We start from the raw sequence: 25,693 nt of genomic DNA on the forward strand, positions 1-25,693 counted from the left end.
GGGAGGCACCATTTTTCTTCAAATAGGATAAGCCATAACTAATTACAACTATTTGATGGTTCGCAGACCATATTTGAATTGAAAAATAACTTTGGTACTTTAGACCAATTACATTCAAATTAATGGTACGCAGACCATATTTTCTATCCTATTTGGGCCATACTAGTCACTTCATAACCTGCAAAACAGTACATATACAATATATACCATTCACCCATTCATTATCATGAATGGCCCACATAGCTGGTTAGTAAAACACATTATGCATCACGTAAACATTTGCAGCAATTAATCAAGGGCACCAATAATCTACCAATTATTCAGTCCTTATTAATTCTAATCAAGTTGTTTTAACCTTAAGGATTTGTAGACCTAATCAAGAGTTTATGACTAAAAAGCGCTCCCACTTAAACCAATAAATTCATATGCTTTACCAATTTTAAACATAAAAATGTATTTCTAGTCCAACCGGAAACATACAAATTTAATTAAAATTTAAAGCTCATATCAATTTATAATTGAATCCAAAAATTTAATTTAATTTCAGTCGTATTTAAATTAATTCATGATTTTAATTTTAGTAAAATAATCAGAATAAATAACATTTATTGTAATTATAATATTCAAAATTAAAATCCAAGAAAATAATTCAAATTATTAATTTTAAAATTAATTAAAATTACGTGAACTGAAATTTTCAAATTAAACATTCAAAACGATCTAATCGTAACGCAAACACCCTACGCGTTGCACGCCCATGGACCGTACGCACACAGCCATTGCTGGCCATGTGCGCGCAGCCCATGCGCTCGTCGCATAGCTGCTGCTTCCCTATCGCAAGCCTCCGCACACATCGTGCTCGCTGCGCGCGCCAGCGCTCATCGCACGCGAGCTATCGCTCGCAGTGCGCGCGCGCGACATCGCTCGCAGTGCGCGCGCGCGACATCGCTCGCTGGGCGCGCGAGCCATCGCTCGCTGGGCGCGCGACATCGCTCGCTGGGCGTGCGACATCGCTCGCTGTGCGCGCGAGCCATCGCTCGCTGTGCGCGCGAGCCATCGCTCGCTGGCGCGCGACATCGCTCGCTGGGCGCGCGACATCGCGCGCTGTGCGCGCGAGTGATGCTGGGCGCAGCGCTCGTGGCACGCGAGCTTGCGCTCGCTGCGCGCGAGGCTGCGCGCTCTTGTGCGAGGCAGCGCGCGCTGTGGCGCAGCTCGCTTGCTGCCCACACGCGACTGCCTTGGTTCGCCCTTCGCCCATGCCCATTCGTTCATTGCTCGTGGCACACGACACAAGGCAGGGCTGCTGCCTTGTGCTCGTGCACTACGCCCTTGCTCATTGCATTCGTGCCGCACGGGCGACGAGCTCCCTTGCTCGTCGTCGCATGCCCGCATTATACAACACCCCTTAAGGGTAACACGAAGCGTCCATTGCTTCGTGCGTGCAAGTTATATGAACGAATCGCATAAAAATTTAAAATTTATATTTAAAATTAATGACAAATTAATAAATATTATTAATTTCATAATTTTAGGGCGAAAAAATCGAAAATTTATTATCCAATTGATTTCCGATTGTTATGGATTCAAGTCTAGGTCATAAAAATTTAAAATTTATCGTAAATTTACAATTTTTATGGTGGTTTTTAATCATAGGTTTCTAATTAAATTACGATTAATTATGAAAATCAAATTAATTCTAAATTATTCTAATTTTCAACAAATTAATCATAATTACAAATTAGATTGCATAATTAACAAGATTAGGCATTCAAACTTGTTAAACATATGCAGTAGGTCAATCAAAAATTCAAGATTTATCAACAAGAATCGCAAATATTTAATTTAACATCTTAAATTTACGAAATTTTGCATTCGAAAAACTAAAACCTTCGAAAAGTCATAGTTAGGCTTCGAATTTGAGAATTCTGGGTTCGGCAGAAAAATACTATTTTTGTCAAAATTTTAGAATGCCTTTTACATGCGGAATTGACACAAAAATCACTCAATTCGGATGAGTAACGAAGAAACTGCCGAAAAACTGCGTACGTATAATTAAATAAACGCAATTTGCAATTAATTAACAATTACGAAAATTAATCACCCCTTTTAATTCTTGCAAATTTGTAATATTTAACCATGTTCATGCAATTTAGATTATGAAAATAATAAGGGGCTCGTGATACCACTGTTAGGTTATGATACATATGACATTACATAGATCATGCGGAAACAACCATTAACCCAGGACAACATATTATTTACACATAATCATATAGCATAATTTAGATGCATACTCTTTGTTGCGTGCCCTCCCTAGCTGCGCCCGAACCGAACAAGAACAAGTCTTTAGGACTCCAAGTGTCGTCCCTCCGTAGATAGTCCACAGCACGTCCGGATCCGCCTTAAGATTGACCAACTAGAATCGCCCTTAAGGTACTAGAAAATTTCGGCACTTTATGAGCAAGATGTGTGTTTTAATTTTCTCTCAAAAAACTCACTTTTGAATACTTTGAAACTTGTGTTTAAATTATGACCCCTAGGCCTTTATTTATAGAGTTATGGAAAAGGAATCGTAATCCTAGTAGGATACGAATTAATTGAAATTAGAATCCTACATGAATTCTATTTAATTAATTTATCCAATTAGGAATAGAAATTTAATCATACACTGACTCTTGTAGATTTAGGAATCACGCATGAGCACAAACTCACACACACACGGCAGCCACAAGGGCTGCCCATGCGCGTGCGAGCAGCAGCCCACGCAGCGCGGCCCACGCAACGGTGGCCTTGGCGCGCGCTGGGCCTGCCTTGTGGTAGGCCTGGGCGCTGCCTTGGCTGGGCTTGTGGCGCGCGCGTGCTTGCTGGGCGATGGCCCGGCTTCGTGCTGGGCCTTCGTCCGGCAGGCCTCGTCCGATGCTAATTCGTACGATACGCTTCCGATTAAATTTCCAGTTCCGGAATTTATTTCCGATACGAACAATATTTAATATTTCCGATTCCGGAATTAATTTCCGTTTCGAACAAATATTTAATATTTCAGTTTCCGGAATTATTTTCCGATTCCGGTAATATTTCCGATTCTGACAATATTTCCGTTTCCGGCAATATTTCCGATTCTGGTAATATTTCCATTTCCAATAATATTTTCCGATACGTACCATGTTTCCGTTTCCGGCAACATCTACGACTTGGATAATATTCATATTTCCGATACGATCCATATTTCCGTTTCCGGCAATATCATCGTTTCCGGAGTATTCATTTCTTGCCTGTGACGATCTTAGCTCCCACTGAAACCAAGATCCGTCGGTTCCGAATATTCATAGATGGAGTATTTAATGCCATTAAATACTTGATCCGTTTACGTACTATTTGTGTGACCCTCAGTCAAGAGTAAGCTGTGGATTAATATCATTAATTCCACTTGAACTGAAGCGGCCTCTAGCTAGGCATTCAGCTCACTTGATCTCACTGATTTATTAACTTGTTAATTAATACTGAACCGCATTTATTAGACTTAACATAGAATGCATACTTGGACCAAGGGCATTATTTCCTTCAGCTTTGGCTATACCCGGGTATAGCCAAAAATTTGCAGAAGATTCACCATCTAATCATCAAGTTATCCATTACAAAACAAACTACAATTAAGCTAGACAATGGGCCAGAGGTTTCAATTATTCACATCAAACTTAGAAATCAAGTCCTTGCAAACTATCCCAAAGTTAAGATCTGACCCATGAAAAATCACGTGTAAGAGTCCCATATTGATAAAAAAGATTAGAGTTAAACACTTAATAAGGCCAAGGGGCTACTCCCCTTATTGCCATATGGTTTTAAGGTGGAATCTCCTACGGTCTTGTTAAATGAACTATCTCTCTTGGTGACGGGTGCGGCCCAGTCCCGTATTTAACACCCATAAAAAAATTAAAAATTTAAAAAGGTTCTTGTATTGGGGATTTAAATGTTTCACCTCCCTTCGCTCGGATTTAGTTGTCACAAATGAAATGGGGAAAACAAAATCAGAGTGGTTTCTCTCCCTTACAAATGGAAAATGTTTTCCACCTTTGAGGGAGTTATGGAAAATTGTTTTTCATCCCTTGCCAGACCAAACAACATTAAATGATTGAAAAGGAGAAAATCATTTTCCATAAAAATATTTTACACCCTACTAAATAGAGCCTTGGTTTTGTTAAACCGTACCAATCCCAACGTGTATCAGTATACGCCTATACGGTGTACTGATTTGCACAACTCATATCATAGTTCATTAGTTCACGTGGGGGTTAGCGAATTAGGTAACATTGCTAGGGACACAATGGCCGGAAAAGTTGACTGGCTATTAGCTCCATCTCCTCATGTAGCTATCAGGATTTTATAATCACACGTTCAGCATCACTGAAACATGCCCCTTCCTTGTCCTTTCACTATATTAATGCCAAGCTATGTATGACAAGGGAAGTCAATAAAAACATGAGAAATTCACATGACAAGCAACCAAAATGCATCAAAACAATGCATTCTAAAGACTAAAGAAAGTAGCTCAGAAAATGTACTGGTTTTCCTTGAGTCTTATAGACTGAATCAACACAGACATGTCCTTTCACTAGTTCCGACAAAACCCCTCAAAAAATTATCTTGTATTTACACCATAAATAGTATATCTCTCTTCAACATTTACAAACAGAATGGATGCTATAGGCAAAAGGGGAAAAAAAATAAACACATGTACTCGCCATCACTTGGCAAAACATATTTTTCACACCACCCCCCAGTATATATAACATTAAGAATAAATCTGCAAGAGTAAAAAAAATAGTCATTCTTCGCATGAAAACCAGTGATTATTTTACACGAATGCTTGACAATGTGATTTTTTACGTCTAAGACAATGACTCACGCTTGTTTTCTTGCACTTTGGTGATTGCTTCTTGTTTGGTTGCTTTTTCAGCTCCAGGGAAGGACACTCTTCGGGGTTTTCCAGGTGCCTTTCCATTTAGTACTGCTGTTTTAGAAGGAAATGACTTTTTTGTACTTGTAGAGTTACTACTTTTCCGTGCCTTGCTTGTAAGCTTATTTTGCCCCTTCTTAGGGCCGGTTGACTCAGAAGACAATCTGCTTTCCCATGGACGAGCTGCAATCCATCGTTCTTTCCAGCTCCAACCCCAATCAGCTTTCCCTAGTTCAGAAGCATCGGAGCCTTGATTTTGACTAGAGTTTGCCCTCCACTACAATGTGTGCAGAAAGATATTGTAAGATATTGTCCCACAAAAGAAAGAAAACCGGAAGGGGGAAGAGGGGTTAAAGTATACTTCCTCCGTTCTTTTTTAGATAACACAATTGTACTTTTGGCACTATTCATATAATATACTTTGACTATCAATTGTGATTTATACGTAAGAAAAAATGTAGCCATGTGGGGTCTTGTTATAATCATCTCATCCTAGAGTTTTATACTATCAAATTTTTATAATTTTTACCCATTAATAATTAATGGTTGAAACATTGCATTGGCAAACGTGACAAAAAAATACATACTTGATGAGAGAATGCATAAGCCAAGGTTCGCTCCCGCTTCACTGCTGCTTCTTCTCTTTGATGTATCCTTGACAGAATATCCTCCATTGTATCAGCACCACCATTCCATTCCACCTGAAAACGAGTATAAGATTTTAACTCTTGGAAAACTCAGAGTTGTGTTCTTATATTACATAATCCTATCATTCATATCCCATATTATTGCATCTGTTCTTTTTATTGTAAGACATTCCAGATTGATTGCATGCTGTCGGCATTTAACATCTTTACTCTCTTCTTTTTCTTTCAATGACCTTCAAACTTGTGGAGTTAGTTAATTTGATACTGGACTTCTGTATTTTCTCATTTAAAGGACTAACCAACAATGGACAAGCAAAAGAGTAAATTTTACAACATGTATTGCTGGTTATTTTCTAAAATATGCTTCTTCGGCCATTCCAAGCAAAAAAATATGAAATGCAAGAAGTGAAAGAAGCACACCAATTTCAGCATCTGTCTGTTTAAAAAGGAAAAGATAACCAATTGAACCACTCTGGATAAAAGTTATATGACTCAATATTAGGAAATTGCTCTCAAGTGTCTAAACTGATAACAATTTCCCATTGGCTTGAAGAATATTTAAAAAGGTGCACAAGAAGTTACTTGAACAGAACCATGTAGACACAATTAATATAAGGCTTTGTTTGGTTCAATTGGATTTGACTGAAACTAACTTATCTGACTTTATCTAAACTTATTTGAACTTATCTGTGTGTTAAATTATCTGAAAATAACTTATTTTTGTTGAACTTATTTGAATTTATATTAAATATCTCAATTTATCTGAATTTATTTGCTGAAATAAGTCAAAATAAGTTGAAACAAACAGACCCTTAATATGATTAACCAATGAGCAATTAAGAATTAAAAACAGACCTCCAAATCATGTAGTTTGGCCTCAAGTTTTATTTGGTTCTCTAGCCGTTTTTGTTTAAGACGGCCTTCAATTACCATACACTGCCGCCGATCTCTAATTTGAGTTTGTATCGTACTCCACAAATGCAGACTATTCAACGTATTTGTTGACTGCTTCTTAACAGACTGGAACTGTGTTAGTTTCTGGAATCTTATTATCCCTTTCATACGCCGTAAAGCTTTCCTTGCCTGCAGTAGTAGAAAGAAATGCATTCAGAGTTATGTTATGACATGGCCTTCATTCCTTCTCTCTTCCCAAGAAAGATTGATTCTTTCTGGCTCAGTAAGTAATTGCATGACATACCGCATAGGCTCTGAAAGCAGTCTGTATCTTCGTTGCTGCAACATCTTCACTGAGTTTCACAAGAGCACCATTAGTTTTACGGTTAACCCGACCACCATTAGCATTGTTTTTCTCGCCTTGGTTGTCGGAAGCTGAAGATCCCTGTCACAGACGACCAAGCAATTTTCATGAGGCATGCTACAGAAGTATGCGTAAAATCATCATGCTGATATAAACCAAATAATTTTATCAACAAATTCATTACCTTCAAAATGAAGAAGTACTAAAATGAGCACATGATTAAAAAATTATAAATTGTATGAGATTTATCAAATTCTTCATTTCTAATAATAAGACGGGTTTGATTCAGAAATTCAACATATTGACCAATTCCAAGTTTCCAACATCTGTAAGCTCTCAACAAAGTGAGCAAAACCCTATCAATTGACTTGAGTTTTTGAGAAATTTCTTGGAAGAGAAAGTTTAATGCTACAAGTCATTGTGTTTAGAGGCAACGCACTTGTTCTGAAATATAAAGAAGTAATCAAGAGTCCCAAATCTAGCTAATTTCAACCGCATGAGAAAGCTAAACCCTTATAACTTGATGGTTGAAATTAACAGAAAAATAAAAAAATAAAAGAAGTAAGAAATGAACTTTCACACATATGTTTTGACTTGTTAGTATGAATGAAATAAGGAAAATAGAACATCCATTTGAACATGGGAAAGATAGAAAATCTTTGAACAAAAAACGCTTAAATTTATAGATAAAACGCAATGTATGTGCATCAAATATCCACAGTACATCACATGCTAATTATAGTTGGAAAGAAGGTAAGGACTGATCTTAAAGTATTTGTTACCTCATTTGTGCACTAAAAGCGATTGAGTAATGTCGTTCAATATATGCATATTCCAGAAATAAGAGTTTTGAAATTGCCATATGCAAATAAGCATCATCCCACATTGAAATATGTAAGACAAGAATAGCTTGCTTACCTTCGACTTTTTTGATTTGTCAAGCTTCGCTTTTTTCCTAAAGATCTTTGTCTTGAACCAATCTCCAGAACCCATTATGAGATCAACAAACCTACTTCAATCTATCTTCAAGCCTGAAAAAAAGTTGTCACGTAAAGCTAATCAAACAAGTCACTAAAGCCTAGAATGCACGAACTTGCATTGTGCATTTGTACCAGCATCTAAGCTCGAGAGTCAGACATAGCAGTTCACACAAATATCATTGTATAATTCCTTTATGTCGTAAAAAAAAAATGCTCAAAATATAATTAGTCCATATGATCCAGTAATTGTAGTTGAAGGCCGTACAATCAAATCCAGAAGATATAATTGATGCAAGAGAGAAAGCTAAAGATATCAGAAAGAGTTGAACAACAGAAGTTTGATTGCTACAAAACATATAGCAATCACATAAAAATGGGAAAAGGGGGATGCAAAGACTATATAACAAGCCACTTGAAAGTGCAGAAAAATCTTCTTTGGTCCCAAAGGAAATACTGGCTTGAAGTTTCCCGCTTCAATAGTTCAATCATAAATCCGGTTTACCACTGCTTATTTCCCTATAATTTGATGCATATATTTAGTACTCCGTATATTGTAAAGTTTCCGCATCTTCATCATAAGAAGACATGATCGGTAGATAAACTACATGATCCGGACCTCAAAACACAGTTAATCTCTTTAAATCAGACAAAAACACACAAGATCTAGTGGATCAGAATGGCTAATTAGTCTGTCCTGATTCCTAACTTACTCCCACCAACACTCAACTAATATAAAAAAGTTATTAGTCAATATCAAATATCAACCACTCTTCCCATATGAGGGTATCATAATTCCAACAAGAACTGTTCCATTACATTCTCGGTCTCACGGAAACAGAGTAAAAGAGACTTCCAAAGCTAATTCTCATGAAACCATGGTTGATAAATCTGTTTGGAAAGGTACCGCGAATCGGAAATGAAATTTAACAGTTTTGAAAATTTAGAAATGATGATTTATAGTCAGAATGATACATCATCAGTATACAATAAGCTCTAATTATGATCGATTGAAGCACTGACTGATACTTACAGGAATCCCATTTGCAATATACAGACACTTATGACAAATTTAACACTTATGGCAATAGTAATCCAACCTCATCCAACTATTTAAGGCATAGTGCATCCACAAATCTAATTAGATTACAGAATTACACAAAAGAAAATTATAAAGAATAAATAATTAATACTACCAAAAAGGGTTAACACCCCTTAATCCTAATTTCTTGAGCTTCAAAGTTTATTAGTAAATCATATTAAAACTAATTTCTAGCTGAAAAACTGCAAAAAGACAACACAAAGTAGGCTCTTTTAGCTCTTATAGATAATCACTCAGACTTTTTTTTTTTTTTTTTGGCAATTAGATAATCACTCAGACTTAAGAGAATCATATGGAAAACAAAAAAAAAAATCAACAGAAAATCCAAAAATAAAACTTACCAAATTTCACCCAAACATCAATATATACTTGCTAAATGAACCCAAAAAGGCAAAATTTCCCAGAACTATAAACAGCTTTGAGTCAAAAAAATTAAAAATAACCCTTCACTCAATTACAAAGCTAAGATATTTCACTCCTCAATGTAAAATACAATTGGGCACCCAAAAGGTGCAGTTTTACCCAAAAAAATAAAAATTAAAATGAAAATGAAAATGAAGAACAGATAAAACAAAAATAAAAATGGAGAAAGGGAGAAAAGAAGATCTAATGAACAGTTGGACCAAACCTTTGAAGAAAAGGGTATGTCCCGAATTTGGTGGGAGATTGAAAGAAATGGGTGATGACTAATTGATGATGTTGTTGTTGTTCTTCTTCAGGTGGTTGTCTGGGTTTAAGTAATTTAGAAGCAAACCATACTCTCAACCTTATTATACCACTGTCAAAGAAGATGAAAAGACTACTGGTGAAGTTTGCTGTTTTTCTTTTTTCTTTTACTTATTTTTTTAATTTGATTTATCTGATTTTGTTTATTGGGATTTTGTTTTTGGTTTTATTGTACTGGGGACAAACAAAATATTCTATTGGTACAAACAAATAGCCAAAATTGCCTTTTTTTATTTTGAAAAAAACGCATGGTTGTGTACGAGCAATGCTCCCTCACCTCATTACAAATTAGATTTAAATGCAACCGATTCATACTTTGCTTATAAAAAAATAGGGAAATTTATCAATTATGAATTATCTAGGTTGGTAGGGAGTTTCAATTACTCTCTCCGTACCGATTTTCTTAAGAGTCATAATTATTACTTCCAACCGTATCTTTTTAGGAGTTACAATTTCAATTTTGGTAACTTTTACACCCTACTTGCTTTTTTTATATTTCATTATTGCCAAGTTGGCAACCGTCCCATTTGCATCATTTTTATATCAAATTCAATTATGTTTCCTTAACACTTGTGTCGGTCAACATGTGACTTCTAAAAAAATACGGAGGAAATACTACATAGGTCGTTAAAAGTTGTCAATTACTACCTAAATTTCTAACAATTGATGTCAATCACTACCTTAGTCCAACTAGTCTACTAATAATATCATAATTAACACTTAATATAATTTAATCATTTTAAGTAAATTAATAAAAATTAAAAATTAAAATTAAAATCCAAAAATTACCCAAATTAAAAATAATCCAAATAATTTTTTTTTTATTAAATTTTTTTGTCGTGAGTGATCATTTTAGATCTTTATTTTTACTTTTTATTTTTTGTGTGTAATTCGAAATAAATCCAAAATGATATAAATCCAAAAAAAAGGCCCAAATTAAATCCCAGATTGTTTTGGTAATTTGGGGAACTTTTTTTAAAAAAAATAAGTAATTTTGGGTACCTTTTGGAATTTAATTTTGGGAACTTTTGTTGGCGATGTTTTTATTTTAATTAATTAAAATAATAAAATTATAATTTAGGGTTTAATATGAGTCATAAGTGGACCAATTGGTCGGAATATGGACTAACATAGTAATTGACATCAATTGTTAAAAAAAAAATGTAGGTAGTAATTGACAATTTTTAACAATGTAGATAATAATTGACAAACTCACTAAAAACCTAGGTAGTACTCCACTTGACAAATTTTCTCAAAAAATATACGGAGTAAACAACATTAAAAATATAAACTTAAGAGCCATTGTCCTTGGTACTCCTATAACTCAATATGGATTTTGATATACTTAGTGTTAAAATTTAACGGTAAATATCAAACACAAATTCTTATTTACAATGGGTGTACGATAAATATTGTACACCAAAGTAAAAGTTAACCCAAAATGCTTAAAAGTTAAGCTTATATATGTAAAAGTTATCTATTTTTAAGTGATAAATTTTTTCATTTTAGTAAAACTTATTTCTTCAAAATCACTAATAATGTATAAAATTAATCATTTAACCATTTAAAATATTTATCTATCAATTTTTTTTACTAATATAAAAGTTAATCAAAACTAGGTTAAAGTTACAAAGAAAAGGGTTAAAGTTATCTTGGTGTACAATAAATTTATTGTACACCTTGTGCGCGCAAGACCTTTTGAATATCAAATATATTACCTAAAGATGCAAGCTTTAAAATGTTTGACAAAATAATTTGTTGATTAGCATTATTACAAAAGCTTTTGCATGCCACTGGTTTACAATAATATTATTGTGTGGCGCAATCTATTATTTGTAAAAGTGACTCTTATGCTTAGTACGTTACGAAGTATATTATCCGTAAAAGTTACATTTATTCTTAACAAAATTTATCCTAAAAAATTATAAGTTACCCTAATTAAATCATAAAGTTACCCTAACTCTATGCGACTTTGACAAAGTTTAAACTTCATTTTCCTCACTTCATCGACGTTGCAACTGCTTTAGAACTTCAAATTTCGATTGATGTATTAGGGGTGCATCTGTGTGGCAAAGAGGTTTTGAAAACAATACTGCATATAATAACAAGGTAAAAGGCCTAACTTAGTTGGAAATCTCCCTCAAGCAATACAATGCATTCAGGCAGCCTAAGTTCGACACTTCACACCAACGGTTAAGTAGCTTGGTCTTTCTTTTTCTTTTTTTCCCTTTTTTCTTTAATGGGCTATGGGCCTCTAGCTACTCCGTCAAGCATTTACTTCTTCAACGTTTCATTATTTAACTTGTATGGATTGCATAGTATTATCATGTGTGTTAAGATTTAAATTAAATTTTGCCTCAAAAAGGTACTTTTATATGTACAATTTTTTTACAGCATATGGACAAATATTTAAAAATTAGTAAAGAGTTTACCTTCTTGGGTTTTATATGTCCAATAAAGAAAATTAGAACAACTCGAATTGTACGAAATATTTTCTTGATTTGTATTCTATAGTTTTAAAGGGAGATCGTGAGTGTGATGACTGATACAAGGCAAATAGTTTTTCCAATGTACTATTAGTGCGGGGAGATATTATATGCTTATATATATAGACACCAATTTTTGCATAGTATATTTAAAAAATAACTAATTTTATTTTAAATACTTCATATTAAATACTTATTAGAAAATGTCTGCCATATTTTAACTTCAAAATCTTGAATACGTCATTGCATGTATTAGGGTGAAAATTAAGGAAGTTGAAGATCGGAGCTAAAATAGAGGAATAGAAAATAAAAAGAAAGTCGTCATTCAATAAATTGATGTACATATTATTTTTTTTGAAATGTTTGTGGTGTTATTAATATTTAGTTAAATTGTGGACTATTGAAAAAATACAAATTAATTAGCTTAGTTATATATATTTAATATTTGGTAAAAATAACGGTTGAGATTATAAATTATGATAAAACAAAATATATTGTTTAAAAATGACTACAATATGATCAAATGTTATATTTGAAACGATAATATATTTAGAGTATATATGAGAAATGGTACCTTTTGTACTAATCATTGCATAAACCACTACGTACACTGCCTAACACTCATAAATTTTACAATTAGGGCACATTTCAACTTAGTCAAAGGTACACATTACTTTACACTTAGGGATGAAATTGGGGGGGGGGGGGGGGGGGGGGGGGTTATGGCCTCCCGCATGATATGTTAAAACTTCAATATGCATTATAAAACCAATGTCTAACTAGTATAACTCAAGTGACGATTTTACCTTAAAACGTTATAAGTTTTTACCTTTTTTTTTGACACTGGAAAATTACATCATATATTATTCCGAAAATAAATTACACATTAAAACACAGGGGTTGGGGCCATACAAAGTCTTACGAGTAGGATACCAAGTATCTCCCACAAGGCAAGACGAGCTTCTTTTAGAAACAACACTCATCATGCAAAACCAAGAGTTAGTAAAAATCGAGGGACTTCTTCTTTTAAGAGTACCATTTTTCCTTCGATCTAAACATGTAGCGACGAGAAGAGACGATCTTCCTCATTTCTTGAGAGAAATAAGCGGAAGGAAGAACAATAGACTTCAACGGGGAAAGGACTGGTGCACTTGGAAGAATCTTCAGCATAGCTTTATACGATGGTGCTAGAGTTGCCGTACTTGTGGCTTTGTCTTCTTGCGCCATGTCTTCTTGAGCCATCCGTGGAGTTTTTTCACACATATCTTGTCCTTCAACACGGGGGTGACTAATCTCCACTGGTGGATTAACTTCAAGAGTTTCACTACGATCCATCTTCTTTGAAGGATCAAGAACTCGGATGCTAATTGTTGTGGGGTTTTTCCAGGAGATTTAGACTTGGAGGTTTCCGGTAGTTAAGGTTTTAGCAAGAGTCTATCTTTAGAGAGAGAAAGTAGAGAGAAGGCAGAGCAGTAAAATGTTCTTGATTGTATTGATTGTGACCCCTTTTTCTAGGGAAGTGGGGCTATTTATAGTACTAGGTTTTTGCAGGAATAACCTAATATTCCTTTTACATGATTGGCTGAGGTATGAGAGGAGGATACGTGTCCTTCCTTCTTACAGTTTACTGGCCCTTTTAGGCAATAGTGGGCTATTTGGGCCTATTGTGCGTATTTGTACTCCGTAGGATACTTACTACTTAAGCCCCCTTTTTAGGTGTAGGTACAATACATACATTTATACATACATAGATACGAATACATATACATTGTAGGTACGTAGATTGATACCCATGCTTCCGGAGTAGACTTCCTATGGTTCCTGCTTACGGGACGTAATACGTGCCATGTGTCACATCCTCATTGGTACACGAAGGCATGGTAATTTTGCCTACAACATTTGCCCCTCAAGAAGGGCATTTCTGGAAACAATCTTCCGGATATCGCTTCTTGACCTTTGGTTTGCAGCTTCGCCTTTGGGACAAGTGTTGAGATAGTGACACGTGTCACTTTTCTCCTTTTTGCCCTTCCCTATATATAGGGGGGGGAAGGGGTAAATTTCATTTTTTACATTTCATTTTCACAGAGCTATACACAGGCGATTTCCGGCGTATCTCCACCACCAGCAGGCGATTTCCGGCCACCGCGAGACTCAACTTGTTCTTCATCAAACTCAAACTGTTCTTCATCAAACTCAACCTGTTCTTCACCGAGTACTTCGCAAATCTTTCAAGGTTAGTTTTCGCCTTTCTTTCTTGTTTGTGTTATCCCCTCGTCATTTTTATCCTTGTTAGCGGCCGGCACCCTAGTACTTGGTAAGGGTTTGATAGTTTTAATTGAGATCTTTACGCTGCTCGTCTTTTGTCGGGACGGACGCCCAATCACGTCTTTTTCTTCATTGTTGGTCACCCCTAAGCCGTGCTTCGTTCACTATGCAGAAGGCATGGCTAGAACCAAACAAACGGTAGATCCTACTCGCTTGCGCTTGCAAGAGGAAGCATCCACGCCTCCTAGGGAGAGATATTCTTCCACCGCCCCGGCAGCTGACGCAGAATATGCCGATCTCTTTCAAGAGATCGACGAATATGTCGAGGCTGAGGAGGAACAAACGGCAAGCTCGTCAGGGGGTACAGCGAGCCAAGCAGTGGGGAACGAGTGTCGCTCCATTGCCGTCGGCTGCCGAGGAGCAAGAGGTTGCTCCCCTGCCCATTAGGCCCAGAGGTCGGGAAGAAGCCCAACTTCTTCCTTCAGAGATTCATCCAGACATTGGCTGGATGAGGTGGCTAGATAGGCATAAAGCCAAGATGAGGGACGACCTCTGTGTGGGGGAAGGATACCAAATGCGCGTGCCGGCCGGTCTGGACTCGACCGTTAGCTTGCTCGCTGAGGGAGAATTCCCAGTTTATGCCGCGGCCATTAAGCTTGGCATGAGATTCCCTCCACACCCCTTCGTTGTGGAGGTTCTGGATGGTTTTAACATTGGGGTGGCTCAGCTGACCCCCAACTCCTGGGCAGATATTTTTGGCTATATCGCCAAATGTGCGCTGAACAACGTGGAGCCGTCGTTCAACGCATTCTTGCATCTGGTTTCTATCTCCCGTTCCCCCAGTGCCGCCAAAGTGTGGTTTAATCTGAGCAGTCGTGGTACATACCAGACGGTGGTCGGCAAGCTCAGCAAATGGCACATGTGGAGGAAGAGGTGGGTCGGTTTTATACGGACGACCAGGAAATGTATGACAGGATGAGCCGTTGGAATCGCACGGCCAATTATATGGATCGCGACGAGCCTCTCCCACCCCTTACCGCCGAGGAGTGGGATCAATTGGTCCTTTTCAAGGCTAACACTCATCACTTAACTGTTGACAAGACCTTCCATGTGCCGGCCGAGTGGTTGCCGCACATAAGCCAGTTTCGAAATGAGGCTTTTCTAGCCGCCGTAGGCCTAGGATGTTCTTTGACCCGAGGTAGTATGCCAGATCGTGTGCCGTTCCACTTTGTTCTGTTCTTTTTCTAACTATGGTTCCTTTTTGTTTGCAGAGGAAGGGATGAGCAAACTGTCCGCAACGGATATTGGGAAGGGCGACATGACCGACTGGATGGCCGACATCCATGAGGCCAAGATGAAGAAGGCCAAGGCCGAGTTGGAGGAGAAGGTGAGTATCCTTCTAGTTCGTTATTTTTGTGAGTTAAGCCTTTACCCGTCCAGAGTTGGCAGCGAGCGTCCTTTTTGATTACGAGCCGCCACCTTGTGAGTGGCTCGTGATTGTAAGGTGCGCCTCGTCAATTTGGACGGGCGTCTTTTTTATGACGAGCCACTTTTAGTGAGTCACTTGTGATTGCTAAGGTACGCCTCGTCATTTTTTGGACGGGCGTCCTTTTTAATGACGAGCCACTTTTAGTGAGTCACTTGTGATTGCTAAGGTACGCCTCGTCATTTTTTGGACGGGCGTCCTTTTTAATGACGAGCCACTTTTAGTGAGTCACTTGTGATTGCTAAGGTACGCCTCGTCATATTTTGGACGGGCGTCCTTTTTAATGACGAGCCACTATCTAGTGAGTGACTTGTGATTGATAAGGTACGCCTCGTCACTTTTTAGACGGGCGTCCTTTTTAATGACGGGCCACTATCTAGTGAGTGACTTGTGATTGATAAGGTACGCCTCGTCACTTTTTAGACGGGCGTCCTTTTTAATGACGGGCCACTATCTAGTGAGTGCCTTGTGATTACTAAGGTACGCCTCGTCACTTTTTAGACGGGCGTCCTTTTTAATGACGGGCCACTATCTAGCGAGTGACTTGTGATTGCTAAGGTACGCCTCGTCACTTTTTAGACGGGCGTCCTTTTTAATAACGGGCCACTATCTAGCGAGTGACTTGTGATTGATAAGGTACGCCTCGTCACTTTTTAGACGGGCGTCCTTTTTAATGACGAGCCACTATCTAGTGAGTGACTTGTGATTACTAAGGTACACCTCGTCATTCTTTGGACGGGCGTCCTTTTTAATGACGAGCCACTATCTAGTGAGTGACTTATGACTTGCTACGGGGCCAAGTATCTGACTTTCTTTTGTATTCTTGTTTAGCAAGGGAAGGACGCGGCTAAGGCGTCTGGGAAGAAAATGGGGACGACTCTGTCCCAACTGAAAAAGAGGTCTGTGCCGGCTGACTCGGAGACTCCGAGTACCTTCAAGAAGCCCAAGCCCAAACCCCGGCGTCTTGTGAAGAAGGACGAGTCACAGGCCGCCGAGGGGGGTCACCCTACTGACGACGAGCTGGGCGTGGATAAGCCGTCTTCGGTTGTGGACTTGGTGTCCAGGTCGAAGTCTGGGGGGCACCCTGCCGAGCCGGAGGATCCTCTCTCCGGAATTCCAGCCAATGTTAGGTCTCAAATCCCTGCGGAGGTGGCCCGCCGAGCTAGGTCGTCAGGGGGTAAGTTTTATTCGAACGTTGTACAGACGTGCCGAGTCTCTTCTGGCAGTTCTTCTTACTCTCCGCGTCATCCTAAGGCCATTGTTTTTCCTATAGCTAAAGACAAGGGAAAGGAGGCAGCTGTGGCGCTGGAGAAGGACATTCCCGCTACTCCTCATTACTCGGCAAGAGATAGGGGGGAAATATGTCGCAAGGTTTTTAAGGCCGTCCCTTCGGAGTACGTTGCTTCTCTTCCTGGCCGTAAGACAAACGCCCAATTTGGTGCCATCCAAGCCACTCTACTCGACGTGAGTTTGTCCCCAACTTTTGTATGTGTTTTTTTTTTTTGCTTTTCCTTTTAGAGCTTTTACTAACATGTAGCCCCCTTTGCAGTTGTTCTGCCGCATGGAATTCTGTAAGAGTTGGAAGACCCAGACTGCTGAGGAGCTCAAGGCTCAAGTGGCCGAGTCCACCCATCATGGTGATTACGCGTTCAAGTCGATTGAAGAGGTCCGCTTGCAGATGCAGACGACCATAGACCTTCAGGCGAAGGAGGTGGCTTCGTTACGGTCTGATAAGGCCGAGCTGCTAAAGAAGGTCTTGGCGCAGGACAAGGACATGGTGGCGATGGTCGAGGAGGCCAAGGCGGCAGCGGAGGAAATACGCACGCTTCAGGACCAGCTACAGGAGCTTCCCCAAATCAAAGAGGCGGCTGAGGATGCTGAGCAACTTCGGGAGGATCTGGAGACTGCCAGGTCGCAGGTTCGCACCCTGCGAGAACGTCTTCTCGAGTCCTACGATCAGGGGGAGCAGGCGGCAAAGGACGCCGTTAAGCATGCCTGGGAGAACCACATGGAGGAGTATGACCTCGTGTGGTTCCAGCGGCGCTTAGAACACAGTGCTGCTGTGTTGGCCGCAGAGCATCTCGGCCAGCCGCCCCCTGAGTTTGTACCCTCCGATGACGAGGACGATGCTGCTGCTCCCTGATCTGCTTCCTTCTGCTTTATCAAAATTTTATTCAAGTGTTCTCATGCCTAAGGGCAAAAACAATCATTTTTTTATGTTTTGGCGCCGCTGGCGTCTGTACTATTGTGCCTGCTGTGCACACAACAATTTTATTTTGCATTTTTGGCCACTTTTGCACGCCTTCTTATGGGCGTTGTTCTATAAATAGGCTATTTCTGTTTTATCTAGTGTTTACTTGTTTTTCGTATTTTGATTTTTCTTAGCGATGCTACCAATCAATAGGTATGGTCGTCAAGTTATCTGGCATTTATCAAAGGTGTAGCCTGCCTGTCAGATAAAGATGTCGACCAAGATATGTGTTATGCGACGTTGCCGCCGGCCATTAAGCATACACCAAGCAGTTATGTAGTCGTCCCAATTATTGACGAGCGTGCCTACCACCATATAGATTACAATTGGGCAACCACTTTTGCCCCATGGTTACTTCTGCCGCGGGCACCTGAGTGTGTGCTCGGTACTTATGTGGTCGTCACAATCTTTGATGAGCGTGTCTACCACGACATTGATTGGCGCAAGTCAATCAATAGGTATGATTGCCGCTAGACATGCTCGTCAAGTGGAGTGGACGACCAAAGAACTTGCACGAACAACCCTGTGCCGCCGCCCATTTGGGCAAACAACTTTCGCCTTATGGTTGCTTTGGCCGTGGGCGTCTGCAAATGTGCTCGGCACTTATGTGGTCGTCACCATCTTTGACGAGCGTGTCTACTACTACATTGATTGACGCAAGTCAATCAATAGGTATGATTGCCGCTAGACATGCTCGTCAAATGGTATGGACGACCAAAGAACTTGCACGAACAACCCTTTGTTCCACTGATGTTCGTGCCGCCGCACATTCGGGCAAACAACTTTTGCCTTATGGTTGTTTCGGCCGTGGGCGCCTGCAAATGTTCTCGGCACTTATGTGGTCGTCACAATATTTGACGAGCGTGTCTACTACTACATTGATTGACGCAAGTCAATCAATTGGTATGATTGCCGCTAGACATGCTCGTCAAATGAGGTGGACGACCAAAGAACTTGCACGAACAACCCTTTGTTCCACGGATGTTTGTGCCGCCGCACATTTGGGCAAACAACTTTTGCCTTATGGTTGTTTCGGCCGTGGGCGCCTGAGTATGTGCTCGGTACCTATGTGGTCGTCACAATCTTTGCCGCAGAGCTTTTGGGCAAACCACCTTTGTTTCAAGGTGACTTCTGCCGCAGGGCTTTTGAGTAAGCCACCTTTGTTTCAAGGTGACTTCTGCCGCAGGGCTTTTGAGTAAGCCACCTTTGTTTCAAGGTGACTTTTGCCGCAGGGCTTCTGAACAAACCACCTATGTTTCAAGGTGACTTCTGCCGCAGGGCTTTTGAGCAAACCACCTTTGTTTCAAGGTGACTTCTGCCGCAGGGCTTTTGAGTAAGCCACCTTTGTTACAAGGTTAATTTTGCCGCAGGGCTTATGTGCCATTGAGCGGGTTAATTGCGGCATGTTATGCCGCTGATGTGAGAGTTGAATAGGTGATCAACCTATAACTTAGTGCTAATCTAGGCCACTTCTTAGGCTTCAAACAATTAGGCTTGTTATGCGCGGGTGCTAATCTAGGCCACTTCTCAGGACGTCATTCAATTAGGCTTTGATGTTCGACTTGCGAGTAATAAATGATATGAAAAGAATAGAGTAGTATTATTTATAACTTTGCATGGCGAATTTATCCGGTTACAAAAGTGGTTACTACCCTATTAGGAACATTAGAGACCGCCCCATAGGCAACTGTTAGTTCCATGTAAGACAAAACTAATCACACGCCTAGAAGAAGTATTTCTTAAGATTGTCAGCATTCCAGGTGCGCAAAATAGGCCGGCCTTGCATGTCCTGGATGCGGTAAGTTCCATCCCTGACTTCATCATAGATCTCATAAGGTCCCTCCCAGGTGGGCGTCAGCTTACCCTGTTCATTTGCTCGGCCTGTGGATTCCATTTTTCGAAGGACAAAATCCCCCACTTTGAACACCCTGTTAGAGACTTTCTTGTTGTATTCTCTATTCTTATCTTGTACAGCTGCTGTCTTAGTGCCGCATTTCCTCTAACCTCGGGCAAGAAGTCTAGGGCTGCTTTCATCATCTCCCAGTTAGCATTTTCGTCATACAGCATGACTCTCAAGGTTGGTTCGCACATCTCTATGGGTAAAACGGCATCGACACCATAAGCTAGCGAGAAGGGTGTTTCACCGGTTGAATTCTTAGCCGTGGTGCGGATGGACCATAAGACATTTGGCAGTTCATCAACCCATAGACCCTTGGCTTCGTCAAGCTTCTTTTTCATTCCCTCAGAGATAATTTTGTTAAATGCCTCGACCTGACCATTGGCTTAGGGTTGCCCGACCGACTTGAAACAAGTATGTATGCCGTGGTCGGCCAGCCACTCTTTCAGCTTAGACGTTTCAAACTGAGGCCCATTATCAAAGACGATAGCCTGTGGGATCCCCAAACGGGTCATGATATTTTTCCAAATGAATGCTCTTACATCACTGGTTTTTATGTTTTTGAGTGCTTCTGCCTCCACCCATTTGGTGAAGTAATCTACAGCAACAATGACATAACGCCTCCCTCCAGGAGCGGCAGTAAATGGACCTAGGAGATCCATTCCCCATTTAGCAAACGGGATTGGGCTCGTGATGGGCGTCAGAACTCGTGCCGGTCGGTGTATTAAATGAGCAAAGCGTTGACATTTGTCACACTTCTTGACCAATGAGATTGCATCATCTTTAAGAGTCGGCCAGTAATAGCCGGTTCGAAGTGCCTTTTCAGCCAAAGCCCTTCCACCAATATGCGAGCTACACAATCCCTGGTGAAGGTCTTCCAGAATTTCCTGCCCCTTCTCAGGCATCACACATTTTAACAAGGGACGGGAGTAGGCCTTTTTGTAGAGGGTGCCATTCCACATTTCAAACCAAGAGCATTTCTTCTGAAGTCTTGCCGCTTGCCTTGAGTCTTCTGGCAATACTCCATTCATTTTGAAGTTAACTATGTCATCCATCCATGTAGAGGTCCTGTCAAGGGTTTCCACCTCCATCTGCTCAATACTTTTGTGCTCCTTCACCTCCCAGAAAACGTGCCGAGGAGTATCACAAGAAGCAGAACTGGCCAATTTTGACAAGGCATCAGCTTGGTTATTTTCCGAACGAGGAACTTGTCTTACCTCAAAGCTTTTCAATGGTTCTACTTCCTGGTGGACGGCCTGCATGTATTTGACCATCGTCGGGTCCCTAGCCTCGTAGGTTCCATTAACTTAGCTCACAATCAATTGAGAGTCAGACATAGCTACAATCTCCTCGGCGCCTGCCGCCTTACACATTTTAATGCCACAAAGCAGGGCTTCATATTCGGCTTCATTATTTGACGCCTGAAAGTTAAATCGCATAGCATACTCAAAAGTATCCCCTTCGGGGGAGTGACAGATTATCCCAGCTCCACACCCATTCTGCGTGGACGAGCCATCTACGTACAGTGTCCACACAGTCTTTGTGTTCTTGGCAAAGTCAGGCCTCGTCATTTCAACAATAAAGTCGGCACATGCTTGCCCCTTTACAGCCTTCCTCGGCTCATAAGTGATATCAAAGGCATTCAGTTCTATTGCCCAATTCAGCATTCGTCCTGACGCCTCCAGCTTCGTGAAGGGCAGTTTAAGCGGTTGATCTGTATAGACCACTATTCTGTGGGCTAAGAAATAAGGACGAAGTTTTTTGCTGGCCATGAACAGGGCTAAGCCAAACTTCTCTACAGCAGGGTATCTAATTTCAGCATTTTGAAGAACATGACTGACAAAGTATACTGGCATCTGTATTCCCTCCCTCTCTGTCAGTAGAACGGCACTCAAAGAGTGTTCAGACACGGCAAGATACATGTATAAAGTCTCTCCCTGCAAGGGGCTAACCAGACGAGGTAGGGTGTGCAAGTGTTCCTTTAGTCTGATCAGCGCCGCCTCGGCTTCGTTCGACCATTCAAACTTAGCCTTCTTTCTGATTGCCCTAAAAAAGTAGTGGCACTTGTCTCCGGCCCTGGAAAGGAATCTTGTTAGGTTATGATACATATGACATTACATAGATCATGCGGAAACAACCATTAACCCAGGACAACATATTATTTACACATAATCATATAGCATAATTTAGATGCATACTCTTTGTTGCGTGCCCTCCCTAGCTGCGCCCGAACCGAACAAGAACAAGTCTTTAGGACTCCAAGTGTCGTCCCTCCGTAGATAGTCCACAGCACGTCCGGATCCGCCTTAAGATTGACCAACTAGAATCGCCCTTAAGGTACTAGAAAATTTCGGCACTTTATGAGCAAGATGTGTGTTTTAATTTTCTCTCAAAAACCTCACTTTTGAATACTTTGAAACTTGTGTATAAATTATGACCCCTAGGCCTTTATTTATAGAGTTATGGAAAAGGAATCGTAATCCTAGTAGGATACGAATTAATTGAAATTAGAATCCTACATGAATTCTATTTAATTAATTTATCCAATTAGGAATAGAAATTTAATCATACACTGACTCTTGTAGATTTAGGAATCACGCATGAGCGCAAACTCACACACACACGGCAGCCACAAGGGCTGCCCATGCGCGTGCGAGCAGCAGCCCACGCAGCGCGGCCCACGCAACGGTGGCCTTGGCGCGCGCTGGGCCTGCCTTGTGGTAGGCCTGGGCGCTGCCTTGGCTGGGCTTGTGGCGCGCGCGTGCTTGCTGGGCGATGGCCCGGCTTCGTGCTGGGCCTTCGTCCGGCAGGCCTCGTCCGATGCTAATTCGTACGATACGCTTCCGATTAAATTTCCAGTTCCGGAATTTATTTCCGATACGAACAATATTTAATATTTCCGATTCCGGAATTAATTTCCGTTTCGAACAAATATTTAATATTTCAGTTTCCGGAATTATTTTCCGATTCCGGTAATATTTCCGATTCTGACAATATTTCCGTTTCCGGCAATATTTCCGATTCTGGTAATATTTCCATTTCCAATAATATTTTCCGATACGTACCATGTTTCCGTTTCCGGCAACATCTACGACTTGGATAATATTCATATTTCCGATACGATCCATATTTCCGTTTCCGGCAATATCATCGTTTCCGGAGTATTCATTTCTTGCCTGTGACGATCTTAGCTCCCACTGAAACCAAGATCCGTCGGTTCCGAATATTCATAGATGGAGTATTTAATGCCATTAAATACTTGATCCGTTTACGTACTATTTGTGTGACCCTACGGGTTCAGTCAAGAGTAAGCTGTGGATTAATATCATTAATTCCACTTGAACTGAAGCGGCCTCTAGCTAGGCATTCAGCTCACTTGATCTCACTGAATTATTAACTTGTTAATTAATACTGAACCGCATTTATTAGACTTAACATAGAATGCATACTTGGACCAAGGGCATTATTTCCTTCAGTCTCCCACTTGTCCTTAGGGACAAGTGTGCATTTCCTAATTCCTTTGTCGCTCGATGCTTGCTCTTGAACATAAGGTAAGAGTTGTCATCCTTATTATGTCCAGAGGTGTTCCTCGGTTTCAGAGTTCAACTGATCAAATAAACAGATAATCATAGCCTATGATTCATTCGAGCACGGCCATGCATTTCACAGTTTCTAGCTCTCCGAGTGGCCTTGTACAACTTTTAAGCATCTCATCCCGATTTATGGGAGGACAATCCCAATCTTGCGATCTTGAGATTAGACTTCGTTTGATAGGTGATTACCTGAGCGTTGCCTTTATAGCCTCCTTTTACGGTGCGACGGTTGGTCAACGTCAAAGCAACCAGTTCTCAAACAAGTAATTTCAAATCACTCAGGTATTGAGGATTTAGTGTCTAATAATTTAATGAAATTTACTTATGACAGACTTTCATCTCTTACAGTAAAGTTTCATAGGTCTTGTCCGATACTAGTCTTCCCAAAGTAAGTATCTATGCAAATGATTATGACATTGCCATGTCCACATAGTTCAAGAAACAGAACTACTAGTCATCTTGCATTCTAGTCGTCTAACGTTTTCTATGCGTCCGATTTTATAGAAAACTCCGACTAGGGACCATTTTCAACCTTTGACATTCAAGTTCACTTGATAGACATTTCTTAGTCACAGGACTGGTCCTGACAGTCTATCTTGAATATATCGTCAAATTGAAGGGACTCATCATTTAATACTAAACCAAGATTAAATGGAATATGAAAATACATTTCATATATGATAAATGTTCAACCCCAATGTTTTACAACCATGGGCCTCAAACCCATCTTTAAAACAGTTCATGGAATTCAAAGCTATGCTTGATTTCCAGTGCTACAACGTGAGTGTTGCTTCTCACTTGTTGCATAGGTTTAGTTATCATGCTTTGCCAATCTTAATATCTTTTCATCGAATGTTCTTCGAGATATGATGATAAGATCTTTTGAGTGTGTTTGTTTTGTGATCTATTCCTTCTAGCTACAAGAGTAGTTCTACGCATCTTGCAATGAAGAATCATCAAGTCAGAAGACATATGATCCATCCAAGTTCAGTGAAGAACTCTTTAACATAAACAAACAACCCTGTTTTATTGCTTCTTAGGCAATAAGTACTTTTACTTCAACTGTATAGGTTGCTAGTGATGCTTTGTTTGGATTTACCTATCCAAGCAGTTCATAGATATGTGGAAGACTCTCCAACTATATCTTAGAACATAGAAATTATTATTTTAATTTCCCACGCAACAACTCATGGTCTCCAATCCATGTTGCCATTTTAAAACACGATGCTCTATAGCTCGTCCTTATCAATGGTTAACTCCAAAGGGTCTTGCTTGATCCTTTGCCAGTGTTTATGCGTGTAGCATCAATATTTAGCGTATCTTTATTTCCTTGAATCAAGAACTATTCCTATGTACCTTTTCAAGTACCATAAGTATTCTTGGTCTCAATCTAGTTGATCTTCACTTAGATCAATAGAGATTGGTATATGTTCGTCATGCCTAAAGTCATACGATACGTTTTTGGCGATCCTCATATTATATCATACATGATAAATTCTTTTGCAGAATAATTCCCAATTGAATTCTATTCATGTAACTTTAGCTCATTCAATTCTAGTAGATACTGAATCCAGCTAAATTCTTTGACATATAATATAGGTTAAGAATCTCATTTAGACTCTTTGATGTTTAACTTAGTAAATGCTTATACATAGTTCAAACATTCTTTACTTAGATTTATTCACATGGGTCGAATGTCTCCAATGGAGACTTTCGTGTTTGATTTAGTAAATGCCATTACTTAACCCAAAACAATATCATAAGATCTTTGTAAATAGATCTTAATACCCAGTATGTACTAAGTTTCGCCATGGTCCATCATTGATGAATAATTTCAAATCTAAGTCATTAGCATTTGAATGTTATTTCATAATAGAGAGATATGTGTGTAATACACATAGGACCAATTAAGTTTTAAGTACTCCCACTAAACTTCTTATATATCTATAAGAATCATGTATATTTTATGAAACTAAAATGCTTATTAGCTTCACTTAAAATACAGTTCCATTTCCCAATTGCTTGCTTAAATCTGTACTTAGATTTTATAA

The 25,693-nt window shown here is 39.7% G+C and overlaps 1 protein-coding gene across 2 annotated transcripts; it reads right to left on the reverse strand.

Moving 5' to 3' along the window:
* Positions 1-4,556: 4,556 nt before the first annotated feature.
* LOC110785814 (protein IQ-DOMAIN 9) lies at positions 4,557-9,782 on the reverse strand. 2 transcript variants are annotated; one of them, XM_021990327.2, is made up of 6 exons: positions 9,280-9,782; positions 7,778-7,890; positions 6,800-6,940; positions 6,457-6,684; positions 5,542-5,655; positions 4,557-5,231 (listed from the first exon to the last, which is right to left on the reverse strand). In XM_021990327.2, exons 2-6 carry the CDS (start codon positions 7,850-7,852, stop codon positions 4,887-4,889), a joined length of 903 nt encoding a protein of 300 aa, XP_021846019.1. In that variant the 5' UTR covers positions 7,853-7,890; positions 9,280-9,782; the 3' UTR covers positions 4,557-4,886. The 2 variants fall into 2 exon arrangements, with proteins under 2 accessions (XP_021846019.1, XP_021846017.1); XM_021990325.2 differs by having other exon boundaries at positions 9,567-9,781.
* Between the last annotated feature and the right edge of the window lie 15,911 nt (positions 9,783-25,693).

This window comes from Spinacia oleracea, chromosome 6, assembly GCF_020520425.1.
Source record: "Spinacia oleracea cultivar Varoflay chromosome 6, BTI_SOV_V1, whole genome shotgun sequence".
Classification (NCBI taxonomy): domain Eukaryota; kingdom Viridiplantae; phylum Streptophyta; class Magnoliopsida; order Caryophyllales; family Amaranthaceae; genus Spinacia; species Spinacia oleracea.